General features: G+C 43.6%; 1 protein-coding gene across 2 annotated transcripts in view; it reads left to right on the forward strand.

Annotated features, from left to right (window-relative positions):
* Positions 1–267: 267 nt before the first annotated feature.
* Positions 268–22,365, forward strand: part of VOPP1 (VOPP1 WW domain binding protein) — a 68,830-nt gene continuing 46,732 nt past the window's right edge. For both annotated transcript variants that reach the window (XM_065628570.1, XM_065628571.1), the window contains exon 1: positions 268–649. In XM_065628570.1, the coding sequence (XP_065484642.1) occupies positions 599–649 (51 nt within the window). In that variant the 5' untranslated portion in view covers positions 268–598. The remainder of the gene's footprint in view (positions 650–22,365) is intronic.

Here is a 22,365-nt window from a genome sequence, read left to right on the forward strand (position 1 = left end):
GGCGGGCCGCCGCTCCGTGGGGCCAGGGCAGGGCAGCGCGGCCGGCAGGCGCTCGTCATCACGGGCAGACCGCGGGAAGCCGACCGGGAACGCCGTTCGCTTGCCCCTCGGGGCCGGGGAGGGGGCGGCGATCCCGCTCCCTCCACCCTTCGCCGCCGCCACTGCCACCTCCCGGCCGGGCAGCGGGGCGGTGCCGGGGCGGGCCGGCTCCTCTCCCCGCCCTCAGCCGCGGCGCCGCCCGGCCTCTTTGTGCCGCCCGCCCGAGCATCGCGTTGCCCTCCGTGTCGCCTTGCCTCGCCGCGGCGCTGCCCGCTCGGCTTCAGCCGCCGCCGCCGAGGGGCTCGGCGGGTCAGCTCGCCCTCGCCCTGCTGCGGGGCTTCCCGCCTCCGTCCTCGCCCCGCCGCCGCTTTACTCCGCCTCGTCCCCCGGGCTGCCTGTCAGCCCGCCCAGCTCGCTGCCCCTCCGCTCCTGTGTCCGTGTCCCTCCCGCCGCCCGCGGAGCTGCCCCGCCGCCGGGGATGGCGCCGCTGACAGCGCCCGTGAGCGCCTGAGCCGGCAGGGGCGAGCCCCCCGCCGCCGCGGGAGGAGGAGGAGGAGAGATGAACCGCTTCCAGCCCGGGGTCGCGCTGCTGCTCTCGCTGCTGTGGGAGGTGAGGTGGGCCGGGGCGGGGGGCGGCGCGGCTCTGGCTCCCTGCGGCGGTGCCGGCAGCCCCGCGGCGGCTGGTTCACCCCGGGAGGGCGGCGCGGGGATCGGCCATCAGTCGCGACCTGGAGCTGGGCGGGCGACGGAGGGGAAGCTGGCAGTCCGTGCCCGGCCGCGGGGCGGGAGGTGGTGTTGCAGTATTTATTTTGGGGTTAATGTCTTTGCCGGAACGGGCTGGGCGCCCCAAGCTCCCGAGCAGTGACCGGTCAGGAGCGTGTGGGAGCGGCGCCGGGCTGGGCGAAACCCGGCTCTGCTGCCTTAGGAGGGGGCTGCCGGGGTGCAGTAGTTACGGCTGTTAGCAGCGCCCTGGCTTGCTGTCTTTTTAATGTTTTATTGCGGGAGCAGGAAAAGATTATCTGTGGTGTGTTGGAGCGGAGTAACCCGGGACCTGTAGGCAGGGACACAGGCTGTTGGACGCTCTTTGTAATAAACTGGTTAGCTCTCCAAGGGACACGAAACGTGTGCTTTTCAGCAAGGGTTAAACGGAAGGTGCTTTTAAAAATTTTTATTTTAAGTATCCTTTAGTGGACACAATGTACATTGCGAGGCAGAGGTGCGATGGCATCAGCTCAGGAGGAGCCCGGGTGGCACCGAGCAGCGTGGTTAAACTTCTCGGGAAGCCTGAGTAGCGCAGCTTTAATAGTTACAACAAACAAGCAAACAGGCAAAAAAAAAATCCCCTAGTAGCTTATGTTAATTGAAGAGGGGATTTGTGCCACGCATTTATGTGATGGGGCTAGGAAATCAACTCCATTTTTAGCAGGCAGATCCGTAGATGTTTCCTGGTGTTGCGCTGTCTCTCGCTCTTTTGTTTAGCCTTGGGGTTGGGTTAGGGGCAGGCTGGGGGCATCGGTGACCACCCTGGAACGGGTTCGTCATGGACATGCTGCCATGTGCAGCTCCTGGTGGCAAGTTTGTCAGCGTGCCCGAGTCATCACCAGGACACATGCAGTGGCAGCGTACTGGGGTGACTTCAGAAATGCTTGTGGGCTTGTCTTGGGTACATCTTTTACATTTATAAAGCCCAGAAGCAGTCTAGCTGAAGGTGTTGGAGGTGTGGAGAGCTGGGTTGCTTCTGTGATGGAGCAGTTCAGACAAAAAATGAATTAATTTTTTAAAAAAACCAACGTGCCACCAAAGCCATACATGGAAACTAGAGTGCTGGCTGTGTAATTACTGTTTTCAGTAATGGATATAATTCATGAAAATGATGCTTACTATGTGTTTATGCCACCTACATAGATGAACGATTCCTGGTATGTTGCCCACTATATCATCTAGCATCATCCCATTAAAACACTCAGATCCAAATCACCATTTAATGTAAACAAATGTAACTCTTTTCAAGTTAATTGGGCTGCATTTCATTACCCTGGCTGTAAACCTGGCCCAGAGCCTGGTCCGTGATTGCTCCTTGACTCTGCAGACGCTCTACGAATGGCAAAATGTTGATTAAATGAAACAGGCACTGGCATTTCCCAGAGGGAATTTATTCATCTAAGAGTGTGAAAGGCTTCGCCCCTCTAGGATCTGTTTGATTAGATGTTTCTGCTCTCTTAATGCGTATTCTGAAAAAGATCCTTCGTGCCTGAAAAAAGTATTTGCGTAAATCCTCTTTGGATGTAGCCCATGTTGCTGTTATTTAAGCTTTTATACTGGTTTTGCTTTATTTATTTATTTATTTAGTAATCTAGAATGTTTGTTTTGCCATCTGGTTTTGTGGATTTTGTTTTCCTTTTTTGGAAGTGCTTAGGACACCTTTTTAAATGAGGTGCTATGTAAATAAGTATTACAAATTGCTATAAGTTGTACCCTACAGAAAAAAAAAAATAAAAAAAAGAAGGAAAAAAAAAAAAAGGTCCAGAAACAGAATGTTGGGAGATAACTGAATTGGAGACATCTGGTTGTTTAAAATTTTTTTTGGTATTTAAGACTTTTGCTGTCTTCTGCACCAACTTCCATACTGGCATTTATCTGAAAAAGCATTGTTACATATTTTTAAATCTGTTTGCAGCTTTGGCATGATGTCAGGGAATATTTAACACAGTGTGAGCAGAGGAATATATTTTTCATTCAGCATTTTGCAAAAGGCTTTGACTGTTATCCAAATAATGGGAGGGGAAAAAGCCATTTAGCGCTTCAGACCAATCTGCAGTAGTTTACTGATGTTTAAAGTTCTCCTTGCTTAAATGACCCAAAATACATGTTGCAAGATGTTAATGTATTTTCTGTCCGTGTTCATTTGAAAGCGCTATTTCTGGTTATACGGATGAATGGAATATAAACTCTTTCACAAGTAAATATACATCAAATTCAAGGTGGGTGTGAGTTTGGATGCAGGAAACGCTTCTTTGTGGCTTTCAGGTTGAAGCCAAGTCAGAAACTGGCTGTGCTGTGTTCTTGCAGGGAAGTGATGGTTTGCTGTTCCTGATGTAAAGGCAGGAGATGTAAAAGGGACTGAGGGGCAGGGAAAGGTGCTTACATGTGCTCACGGGTGGTTTCGTGAAGACAACTGAAGGCATTGCTATTGAAGCAGGATTTACACATAAGAAATTGCTGGTTCTTGATGCTGGGATGCTGGTCTTCAGAAGAGCTTGAGATACAGTAATTACAGAAACACCCAGGGCACTGTGGTGATAGGAAAGGGGGATTAATTCTGAGGTTTTGTGTTTGACAAGGGTTTTCCATCACAACCACAAAGATGTTGTTTTCCTCCCATGATGGAAGAAAAATCTTCAACCTCTCCAGTTCTGCTCTGAGAAGATCTTGCTGTTAGGGGAGAAAAGCCAGAGATGTCATGAGTTTTGCTCACAACTTAGGCATCATTGAAAATTTTAACACATAAGCTAAAATGAAGAACTTTTAAGGTGGTTAAGTTAACAGGTAATTTTGGTTCGTGCAGGGAGAAATGAATACTATTGAATCTTCATCCATCTGTCCTTTTCAAATTATTTTGACTACTTGGAGGTAGCAGTGTGTTACTAACCACAGTTGCCTGAAAAGCTGTTTTTCACCAGGACCCTGATTGTCTGGTAGACCCGTAGTACCAAGGTATGTGGATCCAACATTCACAAATAGCCAGTGGTCTTGCTTACTAGTGCAGTTCATGGTTCTGTGGACAGGACTGTGTTTTGTCTCAGTTTTGTATGAGTAAATAGCTCTCATTTTTATGGAAAGCTTTGAGGAGGTCTTTAAAGTGATGTCTGTTTGGGGTATAGGTCAAGATTTTCTGCTTTTATTTCATCAGATATCCCAAGGGCTTTGGCCAGCTGAGCTTAAATGTGACTTTAATGAGTAGCATTTTCTTTGAGGTGCGGCAAAAAAACAAACCTGCAGCCCCCCACCCCCTTGATGATGAAACAAGCTTATTTTCAGCCTGAACAAGAGCACCAGAGTATCTTGGTGTGGCTTGCTTCTCAGGCTGAGTGCTTGCTTTCTCTCCCACTGTCTGCAGAATTGCTGGGAGGAGGAGAGCTGAGTGGCTGAGGCTCAGCTCAAGGATGGAGAGGCTGAGCAGAGCTGTTTAAGCCCAGTAGAGGACCCTGCCTGTGCTACAGTGGTAATAAACAAGGTGTTTTATTGTTACTACTGCTGACTAGCTTGCTGGATATCATCTTCACCTTTCAAACTGTTGAATAATTTTAGGTGCCTAAGCTTCTGGTTGGCCCATGTGTGTGCCCAGAGGAACCTAGGAACTAATGCATCTGCTTGAATGTGTAAGTCAAGCTTTTTAGTGCTCTGTATTAAGGTAAGCTGAGGCCTTTGGTGGTTGCTGTAGGTGGTGTGAGATATGGGTGAGAATCCCATCCCTATGGTTTCCACATGGCTATATAAAATTTAGATCATCACTTTGATATCACACATTGTAATTTTTAGTAATGAGAAACTGAGTATGTAGAAATATCAATGTGGATGCTGACAGAAATACTGATAATTGGGTACTTGGAAAAAAGTGATCAGTATAGTCCTCTTCTTGTTAATTTGTCAGATGAAAGATACTACAAAAAGAGTCAAGTGCCTTTTTAAAAGAACAAAAGAATGGACATATCATATGAACAGCAAAATGTGTTATCTTGAAAGAAAACTCAAACACTCCTGACAGTCTGCCGTACAAGATTTATTTAAATAAAATCAAAGTTTACTAGCTGCTTCCCACTTGGGTAACTGCTATGTGGAGCTTTTTAGTATTATTTTTGTAAGTGGACTTCAACAAGATGGATTTTAGCAAATAAGACAAACCTAGAATCTCTGCAGAATTTGGTGGGGGGTTTTTGTTTGTTGTTTTTACCCTTGTACAAACACATAAAGATGGTCAATGCTTCGATCATAGTAGGCACAGGTAGAGTTCAGGAAGTTGTGAGGATTATGAGGAAACACCCACCCCCCGAGTTTCTGATACTTTTTTCTATCCATTAACTGTCAGAGTTTCCTTTACATACAAACTACAGGAATGTATATACCCTTGAATGTACGAATGTGCATGCATACTAAAGTTGCTGTCTCCATGATGTCCATCTCTGTGGAAGCCCACTGATAATGTCCTATTGATGTTTTAACTCTTGTGGCCATTGCATCAGTGGGTGGTGGGAGGAATCATCCTGTCCAAACTAGTTGGAAAACGTCGATGTCCAAAACTCTGCAAGGGAGTTTTTAGTGCAGGTGTGTCCACTAACCTTTTCCCGCTTGTTAATTTTAATTATGTAGGGGCTTAGCAGCTTAAACAATTTTTGTTTGGTTTGTTTTGGTTTTTTCCTTACCTTCTTGCGCTGGTTGAAAAACAGCTATTACATTGCTGAGCAAGGGCAGGAAAGAGCTTGCTTATGATTTATAGTTTGGGGGTCCAACTGGTGCTGGCAAGTCTTCCCTGCGTCTTGACAGCAGCGAGATGGGCTGTGATTTCCAGGCAGGAGGACTGAGCCTGCATACTTTTCTCACTTTGCTCTTGCTGAAGAGAAGAGGGATTCATGTTTGCCATGGGAAGGGAACGGTGGCCGAGTGCCATTTGCATCCTCTAAGGGGAGGTGTGACTAGCTATGTGGTGGGGACTTTTGGGTGTGTGTTTTGGTTTGGTTTTTTTTAGATCAGAAGAAGCATCTATAAAACCTTTTTACAGCAGTCAAAAATGTTTAGCACCTTCCGTTATGCTTTCTCTATAAAAGGGAAGTCCTCTGTCTCTCTTTTATCTCAGTACTTCCCACTTGGCTAATGCAGGTGTCTGGACAGATGTATTAAACTTGACCAAAGCAAGGCTTTAGTCTTCAGCTACTTTTTTTTTAAAGTGGATTTAGCTAAAATTAGTGGGGAAAAAAGGCTCAATGGAAACTGTCTTTGGTTTACTGTAAATTTATTTTGGTTTACTCCACTAGGAAGAGATTTAGGAAAACTGGAATGAGTGTGCCAACATACAGGTTTCCTCTGCTCATTTGTGTAGGCTGAGTTTACAGGCAGGAACAGATCAATGCTTGAGCTTATTCTACAGAATTTAAAATAAAAATTTCTTATTTCCTACTGAGACAAGGTAGCTACTGATGTGCTTCAGATCTGCTGTGATATAAAGTAAAATCCATATAAGTAAAAAAAACTGCAGAAAGCTAGCATTTCGGAATTTTTAAGCCTAATTTTTGCGGATGCTGCATTGCTTCGTATCCTCAGCAATGCATCTGTTTCCACAGCTTTTGTGTTTTGCTGAAGGCTTTGTTGAAATCCTGTTAGTGTTTATTATGGCAAATACAAACTTTCTTCTGACTAGCAAGAGGTAAAGCCTTTCTAAACCAATCTTTTTTTCTTCGCTGGAATAGTGCCTTTTGGGCAACAAATCCTGGGTCTGTCTGAAGGCTGGGGACACAGCCTGGGATCCCGGGTGTTAAACAGCCCTTCCAAGACAAGGGAACATAAGGTCTTAAATGGTGGATATGATCACTTTCCTAACATCAGTAAGGTAATACACAAGATGAAATACCATGCCTGGTATTTCGAGGGGGCATGAGAGGGGGGGTCTGGGTTTATTGTATGCTCTTTTTTTTTTTTCTTTTACTTTTTTTTTCTTTCTTTTTGAGAACAATGTATCTTGACAGGTTTCTCACATCTTAAGTGGAAAAGTTTTCACTTCTGAGTGAAAAATGTCTTCTCAAGTGTGTCTTCGGCTTTGCATTGAATAGGTGTTAACTAAACCCTTGTTTTAAGTAACTCAAAAACCTCTTCCTCTTTCTCAATGACTCAACTTTCAGTCTCATAGATTTTTAGAAGGAAACTAATTACCAAGAAGTGGTTTCTAGCCTGTGTCTGATCCAATGCAGGGGTAGGCTGTTGCTGGCAAGGGTGGTCCCTAACCCCTTGTTCTGCTGCCTGTGTTCTTCCCCAGGTCTAGTGACTATGTGGCTGTGGAGGAATTGGAGCAAACCACTGATGCTGTGGAAGACTAATCCACTAGCACACTTGTTGTTTCAGTGCATTAGATGGAGTTACAGGACAGACAATACTGCATTTGTAAACAAAGAAAATCCTACGGACTTTTTCCATGCAATGCTAGAAGGAAAGACTAGCTGAGTCTGTTTCTTGTTTTCCCCTGAAAGATGCTGTTAGCTAAGACTAACTTCTCCAGATGGTGTCCTGTTGTTTTCCCACATCACTTGCCAAGTGTCCATCAGAGCAGAAGTTCTCAACACAGAGCTAATGACCTTGGGGGCCTTTCTTGTCTGTGGGGTGGGAGAGGCTTGTGACTGGAGGCCATATCCCCAGGGAAGGTCCACCATCAGCTGCAGCGCAGGAGGGACCATCATCCTCCAGTCCAGCTGATGGATAACTGAACCCAGTGGTCCTTCAGCGCACCATTCCCTCTATGTCTCTTGTTTGGAGGTCTGAAAAAACAAACAAACAAACCACAAAAAAACCCTAACAAACCACGCTTTGGCTACACCTCTTTCATTGGAGGTGACCATGAAGTGATCGGCACCTTTGGTTCGAAGTTCAATGACAGTGGAAAGCTGCTGTTGTTGGAGGGTGCACTCAAGCCCTCTGTGAGCAGCTTGTTCCTTGCCTGCCAGAGTAGGAATGATGGTGTGCCAGGGTGGGCTTTGTCTCCCACTCTGATGTTGGTGGGCACCATGCAACTAAATTGCTGGCAATAGCCTGAGGGTGGATCCTTCCTTGCACTGATGGAATTAGAGGTGAGGATCACAGACCTCAAGTATGCAGCCCGTATGTGTACAAATCTGTCTTTCCAATATGCTAAGTTAAGGCAAGTACATTTAATGTGTTTTTACGCCTTTCTAGTTACAGACATTTGGTCTGTTTGGATCCTCTCTTAGAGAAGGAACTGGACAATCCTGGAATGAAATTAATATGAGAGGAATGTGAGCATGGGGGAGGGTGGCAGGGCTCTTGTTGACAGCAGACCAAAGACCACGGGCAGCACGTGTTTCAAGAACCTTACACTTGATGTGAGGGGCGTATTTTATTGCACATGTTCTTCTTGGGGCTCAATGGTGCTGCCACCTAAGGGAAGGTGATGCTTCTGTAGACCTGCTCTGCTTAGCTCAGTGTTGGTAGCAGTCTAGTTGCAGTGACAGATTTGCACTACCATGGGGCTAAGAGCTGGTAGGGTGGCTGTGATCTAGAAGGTTTGGTTTTCAAGAAATTAGGAGCTCTGTCAGAGAATGTATGCTAGAAAAAAAACCACAACAACACAACACCAATGTTTGTAGTAGCAAAAGCAGGCTTGTTTTAAGTCACTGCAAACTTGGGTTTTTTTGCTAGCACAGTTATGTCTTTTTGCACACCTGATGGATGTAGGCAGGCCAACAAAATTCTCTTGTGTGTCCTGGCCTGCATTTGTGTTTCTCCCTTTCTGGCCAGGAGACATGCCTTGCCTAACTGGACAAGTTTAGTTGTTTATACCACATTGGTTTTTGTACAATCCCTTTAGTGTTGACACAACAGATTGATATTATAGTGCTTGTTCTGCACAGTGACTATTTAGTATGGTGGTATAACAACAGACAATGTAAAGGTCTCTACCTAGGGAGTTGCCCAGGTGTAACTCAATGTTTCATTTCTCCAAATTTTATGAAATCTCTTCACTGAAGTGGATAGAAAACTTGTTAACATGGCAAATTCCTTTCTGCTTTCCCCACAATATCTCTGTAAATGCAGAAGGTGGGTGCAGGCGCTTCTCGCTGTGGCGGGTGACTGTAAGCACGCTTCAGCTCTTGCTGCAAGAACTGGGCAAGGATGAGTCAAGCAAGTGTTTTCTTTCATTTCTGCTCCTTGGGGGGAAAAACGTATTGCTCATTGCTACAGATAATTATCTCAATACTGGCGTAAGTGAGATTCAGGAATTCACTGCTGGATCTCTTACAGTGCGAGTTCCCAGCTCAGGGCCCTACTTCCCCAAAACGTTTTGAGCAGTGGGTTCAACCCGGTAGAGGAAAAGGTAATGGGTGTAAAAGTCCACGTTCATTTGTTCAAATTCCACTAAGTCTGGCAGGATTTCAGTCCAAAACAGAGAAGGAAACCTTGCTCTCTGAAAATGCTTCTTTCAAGTGGTTGTCCAGTTGCCTAGCCTAAAAAAAAAAAAAAAAAAGGGTGGGGGGGAGGAGGGCTGTGTGAAAGGTCTTAAATCTGCTTTTACATGGCTGCTTTTCTTTTGAAGGCTGACATAAGCTGCTCCTGTCTTGTGTGCTGCCTTTTCTGTCCCAAAGAAATATCCCTAACAAAGATCACTATTTTCTATGTTTTGAGCAGCAAGAGTGCTGAGGATGCCTGCCAGTCCTGAGCTATCAGCAGTGCCATCACAACAGGCACTAACATGTGCCACTGGGATTCTGTGTGAGGGACTGGCAAAACTCTGATCTGCTTTTTGACTAAGGCAACTCACATCTCCTGGCTGTCATACAGAAGTAATAATAGCATACAGGATTGGGTTAAACCTCTCTAGAACTGCGTCATCCTGTAATTTGAGATAGTGTGAGGTAACGTTATGCTTAGGTTGGTTTTTTTTTTTTGTAGCTGAAAAGATAGCAGTCTCTATTCCCAAACTCGTGCACGTGTGTCCCTGCATAAAGTATATAATGCCATGCTAAGGCTGGAGGTTTGCCTGCGTATTGCTTGGGATGACCTATATATCCAGGGAAACTAGGGACAGGAGAAGGCAGTAAGTGCCAAATGATGGCCAAATACTACTAGTTGCATAACCGTGAGAAAAAGCTAAGGCAGATGCCTTTGGATTTGAGTGTCATTTGGAAGAGGTGAATTGAGATCAGTGTCATTATTTTGTTCTGTTTTCCATTCCTTGGGTATTTACAGAACTAGGACTTGTTTTTTTAGCAGTGTTAATGCCTTGTTGTTGAGGGGCTTCAGAGTTCTGGATTTTTCCCTGAATGGCAGCAGCACGCAGCGAGCTGAGCTTAATGCTGAACCTGCAGTGTGGTAATGTAAAAGCGTCCCATGATTTGCAGGTGATCTGCAGATCTTAGAGGCTGTATTTTCTGAAATAGAGGACTCAAGTTGTGCTTCTCGCTTACTGCAGGGAACATTTTGGTGCTGGCTTATTAAAGCACTGGGTGAATGCTAGTAAATTGGGTCTCGTTATGCTCCACAGCTGGCAATTGTCTGCATAGATGTCTGCAGTATTCCTAGAAGGCATCAAAGGAGATCCTGAAAATGCTCTAGGAAATGCATTGTGCTATGCCCAAAATCTTCCAGTGGGTGAAACTTCCCAGAGTGGCTATGCCGTCCTATGCTGCCAGCATGTGTGTGCACGCCCATCATGCGGTGCCCTGCGGGAACACATTTTGCACATTTTGGTTGCTGCTTTGCCTGGCTTTCCTTGTGCACGGAAACCGCAGGCATGGCTATGGCACAAAGCCAGAGGCATTTGGATTAAGCTTGTTTTAATTCTGTAGTAATCTTGACCTCCTATTTTTATTAAAGCGCTAATCCTCGGTCCCATCCGAAGTCCATTAAAAGTCAATGGAGACATCCCAGTTGTTTCCAGTGAGTGCTGGGTCAGGTTGCTCAAAGGGTGCTGGGTGCCTTTGACTTTGCTGTCTCTACCAGCTTGAGGTGCAGGTGATCTCGTCTCTGTGCATCTTCTGGAACAGTGTGGGCAGGGATGTTCATGTCTTCCCTGGACTGAAGGCAGATGTTTATATATCGCTGCTTCTGAAAAGCTCAGTTGCCTCAAGTCGGCTCTTGCCGTTGCTCATCCGTATACCTGCAGCAGCCAGCACGTCCACTCATGGTGCTGCCAGTATAGCTTTCCTTGGGGAAGGAGCTACTTCAGCCGGCCACGGTCACCCTCCGTGTTGCATAAGGAGAAGAGCATCGTAGTGATTATATAAAAGGGATTATGTAACCGGGTAATTTGGTAATCGCCTCTCCAGTGAATGCTAAGAATAGCTTGTGAATATGCATTTATTTCTGTGATAGCCATCCACAGTGATTAAGCGCTGGAAACAGTGGGTGTCGGGACGTGGCGCAGGGTGAAATACTTGGCACCTGATGTGTGTGTGTTTGCACTTAGACTTCTCAGCTCCATCACCCCCTGTGCCACTCTGGTGAGAAATGTCAGCTCCTGTTCCCCTTGCCCTGTAGCATGGTGTGACCTGCTATGCAGGTACGGTGATGGCGTAAAACTGCTCTGACTGTAAGTTGTCTTGGCTCTTCTGACGAATCTGTGCTAGCTGTTGGTGGCATCTTTATAATGATGCCCAATGCGTAGGCAGAGCAGATGATGGAGAAGGGAACACATGTTGCTTCTCCATTAATTAAGGCCATTTTTGCTTTCTCTTGTTTCCCAGATTATCTGGGTTTTTTTGTGCTCAAGTTGCCAGTACCCTTCCTGTGAGGTATTGGTGGGTGTAGGACAATTTCCAGGATCCCGTTGAGGTGCAAGGAGCCTCCTGGGCTACTTTGAGACTACTGAGAAGGCCACATGTGCTTCAGCCTGGATCCTACCTGCGTCTTTGCTTGTGGGTTTATCCCTCACTTGCAGAGAAGGTGACTCATGAAAAAATTGGATGCCGCCAAAGCCAGCAAGAGCTCCCTTAGTGCTAACTGAAGTCTTCGAGGAGAAACTGGGGAGGAGGTGGGTGCCTTTCTTTGCAGTCTCTTAGCCCTGAGAAGGTTGCGCAGAGGTGGGCTAAGGATAGCTTGGGAGAAAGCGGGATGGGGGTGAAAGGCTGCGGCAGGGAGAGGAAGCAAGCAAAAGGAGCTCTCTGAGTGCCAGTGATTCATCTAGGAACAGCAGTCCTGGATCTGAAAATGTTCCCACAGTTCTCAGCTCGACTGCCAGAGTCTAGGTAGCTGCTGGTGTGTTTGTGTTTTTTTTTTTTTCCCTCTCCTCTCCTCTTTTTTTTTTTTTTTTTCTTTTCTCTTTTAGCTTCCCCTGTTCTCGCTTTTGCGGGTTTTTAGTTTTCCCTCCCGTACACTGTCCTGAAGGTATAGTTGCCACCTTTTCTCTTTGCTCCAGCAACATCATCTTGTCTACCTTGAATGCTTTATTGGCACTTCATCTCTTGCTGCCTGAAGCTCAGGCTGTTTAACCTTACCTTCAAGCTGCCACATAATCCCCTCCACCTACAGTTCTGACCTGGTTTCCTCCTCCTCTCAGCCTTGCTCCGGTCTGTTTTTTCACCCTTCTTGGCTTAGGATAGCTTTCTTCTCTCTTTTGCATGTTATTGATTTAATGATTTGCAATAGTTTCCACTTCCTTGGCTGCTGAGACCCTGTTTTCTTTTTAAAATGCTCTAACTTTTTCTGTAATTTCCAGTTCTCTTTCTTTTCTAGGCTGTCTTCAGTCCCATCTATGATTCAGCCCTGGCACATCCACTTCCCGTATGGATTTTGCCTCTCATTTTTTTTACTTTCTCCTATTTGCAGAGGGAAAGGCTGCACCATCTGACTTAGAAGTGCCCTGTAAATCCATTTCTTGTGTGTTGCAATTAGGTGTAGGATACAGATTAAAAAAATAATTAAAAATACTTTTTACTTGAAAGATACAGATTTTCATCCTGTCCCTTTTGCCTGAATATCCATTTCCTTGCGTCTTTTTCCCCTTTTTGTATGTTGGGATAGAGGTTTGAGAGTTTGTCTTGCTGCATCTGCCTAAAATTCCCTTTGCAGCATGGACAACCCCTCATTACAGTGGGCTACCCTGTATACAGACCCTTTCTCCTTCATATTTATGCTCCCTCTTTTTAGTTGGATATCAACCCTGGAATACACTGCTGTTGCTGTCAGGGTAAAGAAGTGTTAGGGGAATGTTTTTAATAAACATATGGTTGTTGCATAATGTAGGTGGAAAATAGGCAGAAGAGATTGCGCGTGCAGCTGGTAAGCTTTCTGTGAACTGTAGAGAATGTGGGCAGGCACAGGCCACGGGTAATATGAAATTATTATGATATTGTGTAAATTCTCAGATGTTTAATGAACTTAACGTCTCAGTCTCAAACTACATATCTGGAAAAAGATGTGAGTTGAGAGTTTTTGTGCAAGGGCATGTAAGGATGTGTGAGAGCTGTTGTGGGAGCTTCTGTAACATGAAAACTGTTTAATTTGCAGCTGTGCAGGTACAATAAGAATAATCCTAATGGAACTGAGAGGCAAGTGTGAAGTAGTGAAGGGAGGAGGAAGACCAAATTCATCTACTGTATTAACTTGCTAAAACCTATGAAACTGAAATGGTGTCTCATTTATATCAGGAGCAGAGGCATGTCTGTAACCCCCTGCCTAGGATCAAAGAAATACATTATTTCTTAATTTCAGGTGGATAGGAGGGCTCAGGGTATATAAATATGGTATAAGCAGGTATGAGGGCAATTTTCAGATCTGGAGCAGAGACACTGGACAAGATTTTTATTTATCTTTGACTGTGTTGCCCGTATTGGATACAGCATGTGTAATCATATTAATTTTAGTAGGAGGGTATATTCTTTTGTGTTCTGGGACCTCCAGATGCAGGCTTTGATAATGTGGGTTGCTAAGTCCATGGATGAAACCCCAGAGTTCAGCTGGCATGTGCCTGTTGTATGGGATTTGGTAGACACGCTCACTGGTGGCATGGAGGATAATGGGTTGTGTGTTTCAGAGTTTTAACTCTAATCTTAATCAGTGATTTTCTCCCTTTGAAGAAATAGGCTGTGAAGATATTAAATTCATTATGAAGGTTCAAGTTCAGTTAAATAGATTTCCAAAAGCAAGTCTGACTGAGGAAAAAAAAATTTGCACTGTCTGCAAATGTCCCACTGTCTGGAAGTGCCTGATGGAGCCAAATTAATAACTTTTCAGAAGTTTGCTTTTGAAATGCTCCTGCAGCAAGCTTTTTTAAAAGAGGTTTGGAAACAGGCACCCTTTGTAAAAAGTCTTTCCTTCAGGTGAAAACATTTAAATGCGGTGTGAAGCAAGGTTATGAAGGGCCAATTAATACTGGGTTTCCTGATACCACCTGGAGAAAGCTTGGCAGCCTTATTCACAGCGGTAGGGGTGGCACTTGTAATTTAATTGTCAGCATCCGCAAGTGTTACTCTAGAACTGCTAATGACTCCCTGGACATCTCCTCGAAGGTGACTTCCTCGCTTGTAAGGGTTGTAAACATATGGGTCTTGAGGAAGGACTGAGGCCTGAGTCATCTGCAGGAACAAATGACTCTTCCAAGGTGTTTGATCTCTATCTACGCAGACTTGTCAGATTTGTCTGGACTTGGCTCTCCTTCAGCCTGGTAGGTGTTTTTGCAGCTGGTCAATGGTCGGGATCTGCCACTTCTATGCCTGGAAGCTGCACGTTTGTCAGCGTGGCACAGAATTGCCTGCAGAGCCGGCGTGATGCTTACAACTTCTGCTTGCAAGGTCTGCAGGGACCTGCAGGGACAGAGGTCCTGTGGTGCTCATGCCCAGATGCTTGTTCCTCGCACACGCGCTGAAGGCAGCAAAACTAAATCATGTACCTGACTTTAATGCCTGGCTCTTCAACTGCAAAAAAATTTACCATTCCTTTCACTTTCAGTGCTGTACATTGTTCTGGAGGTGTGGGTCTCTCTTAATGATGTCCTAGACTTTGATCATGGTAATGGCTTCTCCAAATATCCATCTTCCAAATTAGATTAAACCTATTTGTGCGTTTATGGTATTTCTTTATGTTTTATTCAAACACAGGTAATTAAATAAAGAACAAATCGAGCTGTTATGCTTCAGAAGTCTATGACAGTACTTAGATTTTTATGGGAAACCAGCATTTTGCAATTATTTGTAATGACAAAAAATGTGCTTGTCTGGCACCTCTCACAAAAGGATTTCATAGTACTTAAACATTTAATATGCTGTAGCATGTTCCAGTCACATCCAGGCCAGATGCATAGGCATTGTACAGATGAGTAAGTGGGCAGAAAGTCATGAAAGTGTCATGCACAATGTTTGTGGTAGAATTAGAAGCTTAATATTCCTGACTCTTAGTTTCCCACTCCAGTGCAGTATAAGGAAACTGCTTTGACTTCACAGTAAACACTTGCTTTGGTTTAGTTAAGTGCATGCTTTGCAACAAGCCCTTCCTTTTTACAGACTTCTAAATATGGGCATTTTTGGAAGTCACATGCTAGAGATCTTATAGGTGGGATGAATCAATCCAGGCATGTGAGTGGTCTGGAGGAAAGTTTCTTGGCTTGGGACTCCTCTCCTGGCAGAATTATCATGTTGTCACCCTAATGTTTGTTTCAGTGCGTCCTGTTAGTAGTGCACCTAATATCAACAAATACATCCAAACTCTTATCCTATAGGCATCTTTATCCTAGTCTTTTGATTTATGCATTTGGAGATTTACCACTGAGCTATACTTGTATTGGGATTGTATACCTGACTTCATGACTTTCTGTTGATCTAATTAACCTCAGACTGTTAGTGATGGCAATATTTATTTGGGTAAAATATGAACTAATAAAAGTCTTCACCTGCGTCTCACCTTTGGATAGCTGACTAAATCTGTTTAACTTACTGTTGCCTTTTTAGTGCTGTGTTCACTCACACTGAAACACCACAGGAACTAAGACCTGCATTTAAGGGGTTTTTTTGTTTTCTTTTCTTTTAATTAATCATTAATTGAAACATGCAGTCCTAGGACAGTCTAAAGTTGTGTGAAATTGGGTCAATGCCACAGACTAGTTTTGGTCAAAACAGAAACAACAGCACATTGAAACAGTTTCAGCACTTTCAAAGGCTGGTTTTGTTTAAATACTTCCGAAAGCTAAGGAATTGGAAGTATAGGTTTACAGTATGTGGTCAGAGGAGAGTGGAACTTTTTTTCTGGAAAGCCTGGCATTCACCCAGCGTGTGGGAGGCTGATTTTATCTCCTTTATGTCCTCAGGATGATTTAAGTGTGTATCACTCTTCTGGAAGAGTTCCTAGCCTGCAGGAGATAGGGTATACCGGAATTGATTTATGTCAATTGTTGACATTATCCCTCTTCTCCTCTGTGTAAAATACAAAGGAAATATGCACTAAGCTAGGTCAAAGCTATACAATAGCTCAGTGGTTTAGATGTTCTTTGAACAGGGACACGTGTTTGCAATGCTTGTTCCAGTTGTACCCCTTCAGAGACAGAAGAACATAGAAGTTAAAGACAAAAAAAGGATGAGATATTACGTCTTTTGATTACCGTTAAGCACCATGGCCTTGACATGGGAAGTGCTTATGTGAGGGATTTGGGGAATCTGCTTGGGTCTGTTAGAAAAGGAGGTAATTCTGTTCTTGCTGTTTTTTACATGTTGTCCCAAAAATTTTTCTATTGTCTCCTGGTAGACATAGAATGCTGGAGTAGATGGGCATTTGCTCCTATACTTACACATTTCATGCAAGCAGAAACACTGCCAGCACAAAAAAATCTGAGATGTTGCCTCCGATTGCCTGCAGGTTGGTATTTGTTCACTTCTAGGAGAGCAAGAGAGGTTTGAGTCTTTTGGGTGGGAGAGAGACTTGAACACAAATTTGCCGTATCCTGGAAGAGCACGTTAACTGGTTTGAGTGGAACTTGACTGCAAGGTGACAGTCACTACTGCCTCATTTCCCTTACCCCTCTGTTCTGCAAATGTGCCCTTTGGGGCACTTAACAGATGTCAAGAAAACAAAGATATTTTTCTGTTTTAGGAATGCAAGAAACAATTAGTTTCAGAAGTCCCAAAAATGCACTTATGTGCCCAACTGCCTAATATGAGTGGATTTCTCAGAAGATTTCTGTTAAAGTTTCAGATCAAGCTGGCACCATCTGGACTTTACCTGCAGCTACATAATTAATTCATATGCTGATATGAAATATTTATATTTAATAAATAGCTCATAAAAATCTGTCTCCCCTCCTCCTTTTATGTTAAAAGCGTCTTGTAGGAGCATTATGAATGTTGTTGCACATCCAGGCAAGGAGTGTGGCAATACTGGAGAGATTTACTTCAAATAATCACTGTTCCTCTGCAATAACTAGGGGGAGAGGGAAGGTGGTACAATGAAGACTGCAGAGAAGGCAATGCCTAGTGTGCCTTTCCCAACCTTAAAGACTGTTATAAAGCAGATCTGCGTAACATTTGGGCTCAGAGTCTTGGTAGTGTCTTTTCTATGCACCAGATTTTTGTGGAGCTGTGGTGTTGCTGACATTGCTTTGACAGTACCTGCTTCAGCGCCTTCCTATCTGATAAGGACTGGGGTAGGGAATTCATGCTGAGGCTGGTTTTGGGGCTGTCTTTTCCCTTTAATGAAAATCTCAAGGCAATCTTAGATACTTTTTAAAAGTAAGTTATTTATATGAGCTGATCAAATGTCCCTGATACTGGATGTTTAATACATAAAGTGGTGAGTTTGTACATTCCTGTGTAAGTCTCTTCTATGTCTGCTGCTCTAATTGGTTTTGTTTGACAGGGTTTTTTTCCTAATATTTTAAAATAATCCAATGATTTACACTTTTTCTGACCTAGTCCAGTTTTCCACTCTGATGTTTCTGTGGCCAGTGACAGGGCTGGTAAATCAGGATTGATTTAGTCCTGGCAGCTCTATAGTCAAGCGAGACCATTCAAGGGCTCCATGCAGTGAAATTAAAAGAAAAGAGATAAACAGTTTTTAAATAAAAGCATGCATATCAGCAACATCAATCCTAAAGTTCCTTGTACCAACCTGTAGAATGGGCCCTCAAGGTTTCTTGTTGCACACTGTGGATTTAGGCTCGGAGGAAACCCTACAGCTTCAGCCTGTGATCACAATTTTATGCACACAAATAGCGCTAGATTGTACAATGTCCCCAAAGTTTTCTCTGTTCTACTCTCAGGCAGATGCAGTGCAGGCAATGTGGAAGCAAGCTGCCTACGTGTGTGCCTTGTAAATACACCTCAAACCTGACCTGGAGGGAATATATCTGTGGGTGGATACACAGCCCAAGCTTCCCACCTCCTCAGTGCCAGAGCTGAGGCTGTCGACAAAGTCGATAATGAATCTTGGTGATGGAGATGACGTTTTTGTTGGGTGCAGAAGACCTTAGTGTGGTGATATGACAGTTAAAAAAACCCTGTGTTATTTCTTTAGAGCTCAGTTTATGTTAGAAGTAATCAGTTACCTTGTTCCTTTCTTCATATATTGGAAGATATTTTTCCAACCAGTGTTCTTATCTGTGATCTACCATGCTTCGTAGGGAGCAATATAAAAGTATGGCCCCATGGCTAAGGGCAATGTCACTTAGAAAAGTGGGGTTCTGCTCTCATCTCTGCTGCCAGACCTGGGCATGTTTCTTCGCCATCTTTGTCCCATATTCTTCTTTTAAAGCTTAAGGAATGATCAACTTCTCTTCATAGGTAGTCTTGGAAGCTATGGATTAAAAGCCATAGGAAAGACAGAGATAAGTTTGACTGAACGGTTTTATTTAATTAAAATTTGTTTTAAAGAAAATTGAGCAGATTCTACGGTTAACAGGGGTGAGGAAGAGGAATTTCTGAGTACTAAGGAGGAGGACCGAGGACCACAGAGTTACTGCTTGCCATCATCAAACCTACATCAAACAATGCTCACTCTGAGTATGGGCTGGGGTCCTCTCTTAGTAGGTCCTCTCTCTTTCATAGTTTGTGGGTTTTTTTCCTAATGAACCTAAAGGCCTTCAATGAAACTGAAAACCAACCAAACAAAAACCAGCACCACCAACAAAAATTTGGATATTGGTTTCATTCCTTCTGTTGAGAAATACTAATTTCTGGGGTTCTCTTTTTACCTTTGTTTCATGGCATCAGTCACATCAACTTTCCTCTTGGCCTGAGAAGCCTTAAGCAGTGCTTGACTTGTGATACAGTTTGGGTTGTATCCTAAGGAGCCACAGGCATTGCCATTGAGTAGTCTTAGACTCTCCTCCATTGTTTATCAGAGCAGGGCTATCCTGTTTCTGTTGCATCTTGGTTCTGGAACTTGGATACATCATGTTGCAAGAAAAAAGTAAACTCTTCCTATTTAAATCCATGTAGCTTTGATTTGAATTTATTTGAAGACAAATCTCTAGCTCCAAGCAAAATTCAGTCATAATGTTATCTCAAAATTATGGATTCTTCGTGTTTTCCCAGATGCTTGCCCAAGTTTGTCAGAAAATGTTTTAAATGAGAAAGGTCTTCCAGAGATTTCAATTTGTCTTGAAACCTAAAATACTTTTTTGGTTTTAGCATTATGCTTTCATGAAAAGCACCCTCAATAAGCTACCACACAGACCCATCTATATGTTATGTTGCTGTTTGGAAAGTGTTAGGTCAAAATCAGATACCATTCTAAATCCTCATCCAGCCAGTTCTCAGGCCATGAAGTTCAGTGGGACTGCTACATGGATGAGTGGAGATGCTCCTCCTACTTGGAGAGCTGTTGTGTTAAATGGGATGGTCTGTGTCTTGCAGGCATAAGATCATCTTTGTGGTTGTTTTATGGATTTTTAAATCTGCATAATCATGGCTTTTGTATTCTTCGACTGCAGCTATACAGGAAGAGTCTGAATATTTAATGGAGTATTGAATACTGCATAGCTTTTCCATGTATCAACTTGCAGAAGGTGTTTTGATGAATTGGTTGGTTTGTTTCTCAAACTCTCTGTAGGGTCAGAGATCATGTGTCTGAAATATTTTATACATGTTGTGTGGGTTTTAGGTAATTAATACTTTATGCTTGCCTCTGAGATATGTGGTAGTGCTTAAAACTCAATTAAGTGGTGATTATACAGTGATTAGACTGGAAGATGAATATTTAATTTATTTGGTTTGAAATAGGAAATAAAATATATTGCTGCCATGACGATTTTGTTTCAAAAGACATTAAGACTAGCACATTAAAAATCTGTTCTGTATCCTAAATTTTTTCTGTGTGAAGAATGCAAATATTTCTTTGAGGATTTTTTAAAAGGGATTTTGTTGTCTTGCTCTGTAAGGATGCTTCTGGCACCTTTATAAAGGCTTTTTGCCTTGTCACCTGCAGATACAGACCAAAGTTGTATTGTGTTCACACTTTTTATTAATTGAGCTCTTGCTAACTGCATGTTGAGAAATATATGTGACTGCAAGACTGAAAGAAATAAGATGCTTGAGACAAGTGTCCATCTAGACCTGTGCTTTGTCTTGGACGGTGGCAGCTGCTGTGCCAGGAAAGGCTGTGAGCCTGTCCCTTCCCTTCATACTTCTCCAACATATGGACCACATGCATCAGAGATATTAGGGTGTAACTTCCTTTTTATTTCCTTTAATTACTGTTTTGGATCTGTCTTCCATGGATTTTTTTCTAGTCCCTTTTGAATCTGTCTGCTTCTGCAATCTCTTGCAGCAACAGATTTCGGATTTTGTCTGTCTGCTGTGTAAAGAAGCACTTCTTAAACTAATTTCCTGCTAGGACATTCATTGAAACTAATGTTACAGGGCTTGGCAAATAATAGTTCTGTGTTCAGCCTCATTCAGCTGTGCATTCAGCCTTGCTCTTGCCTGTCACCCAGGCATCTATTTTTCAAGTTGAAGGTTCCGAAATCTTTTAACCCCTTCTTGAAGGGTAGCTGCTCCATCTCATTATTCATTGTTTTTGCCCTTCTCTGTACTTCGGACTCCTAGCTACAAGCACTTCTTGGAAAGCAGAAATAAGGACTTGGAGGTGCACTTCAAATTCCTAAGAGAGAAACTGGTCTCTAGTATCTCATGAAAATTTGGGCTTGCCCTCCTATATGGAAAAAGAGCTCAAACTGATATTTAAAATAAAGCTAATTTTAATTTCTAAGTTTTTAAGGAACTGTAAGGAACAGGCTCCCCAGGGAGGCAGTCATGGCCCCAAGCCTGACAGTGTTCAAGAAGTGACAACACAACGCCCTCAGACATACGGTGTGAATTTTGGGGTTGTCCTGTGCAGGGACAGGAGTTGGACTCGATGATCCTTGTGGGTCCCTTCCAACTCAGGACATTCTCTGATTCTATCATACTGTAATAAAATAACTCCGGTTTGAGTTGCATTCCAGTAGTGTTACTGACTTCTAGTTGTAACTTACTCTCCATGGGGTTATTAGTGGAGTAAAGGACTTTTCAACACGGAGAGCTAAAGACCATGAAACCTACCTTGAATAATACCTGTTGACTCATGCCTTGTGAAGCTTCATTGCTTTTGATAGGGCTGGCCAGCGGGTAAATTAGTATGTGTTCACCTCCTGTGTTGACACTGGAAAGAGATAAACTAGTCTAGCATAATTTTCAAAACCTAGTGCTCAGAGGCTTGCTTGAGTGTGCCTGTAGGAAGAGATGGACAGATTTTAGCCTGAAGGACTGTGGATGAGTGCAGCTGTCAGAAGATGGTTGTAATACACGTTCTGCTTCTGCAGCAAATGCTCATCTGCCTTCTGTGGCCTGAGCATCAGAAGGAAGGCTGCTTATCATCACGACTGACTCATAAGAGCTGCACTGCATACATAGAAGTTTTATTATGTGATTTCTAGCTCACATTATTGTTTAGGAGTAAGTTTTGTTTTATATAGCTGTCCCACATTTATGGCTGTACTGCTGCGGTGTTTTCCAGGGACGTACCAAGCAACATAGCTAACATCTGTCCTACGGTGTTTGTGCCTCTCAAGGGAGAAGGCTTTGTGGTGGAGCTCTTAGTTTGGTTGGGTGTGTTGGTTCTTTTTAATGTATACATTGTTGTGTGCTTTTTCTTTTTTTTTTTTTTTTTTTGGAAAGGCAAAGTCAGGGAGATGCATTGTGCATTTGGAAAGAAAAGCAGTGGTGTTCGTGAAGGTTTCTGTCTGTCTTTCTTTCAGTAAGGCTTGAGAGATCATAGAGTTTAGACTTTGGCCACTATCAGAGGGGAAGCTTGTCTCACCCTGCTTGCTTGAAGATGAGCTAAGATGATTTGCTAGAGAGCCTTGTGCCTAGTTGGGTGAAGACAATGACCCAGAGTCAGGTGGGCAAGATCACCAGCTGGGTGATCTTCCAGTGAGCTGAGTGACTTTTCAGATAAGAAGCTCAGACCATGGCAATTTCTTGAGCTCAATTTTGTATCATATGAAACTTTCTTGTAGAGAGTGGAGAGGAAGTGTTGGGTTTCTTTTGTTATTAAGTTTTTGTGGCTTTTTTTTGGTGGTTGTTGTTGTTGTTTGGATTTTTGGGTGGGTGTTGGTCTTTTATTTTTTGAGCATGTGTTGTTGAGGAA

Source organism: Caloenas nicobarica, chromosome 2, assembly GCF_036013445.1.
Source record: "Caloenas nicobarica isolate bCalNic1 chromosome 2, bCalNic1.hap1, whole genome shotgun sequence".
Lineage (NCBI taxonomy): Eukaryota > Metazoa > Chordata > Aves > Columbiformes > Columbidae > Caloenas > Caloenas nicobarica.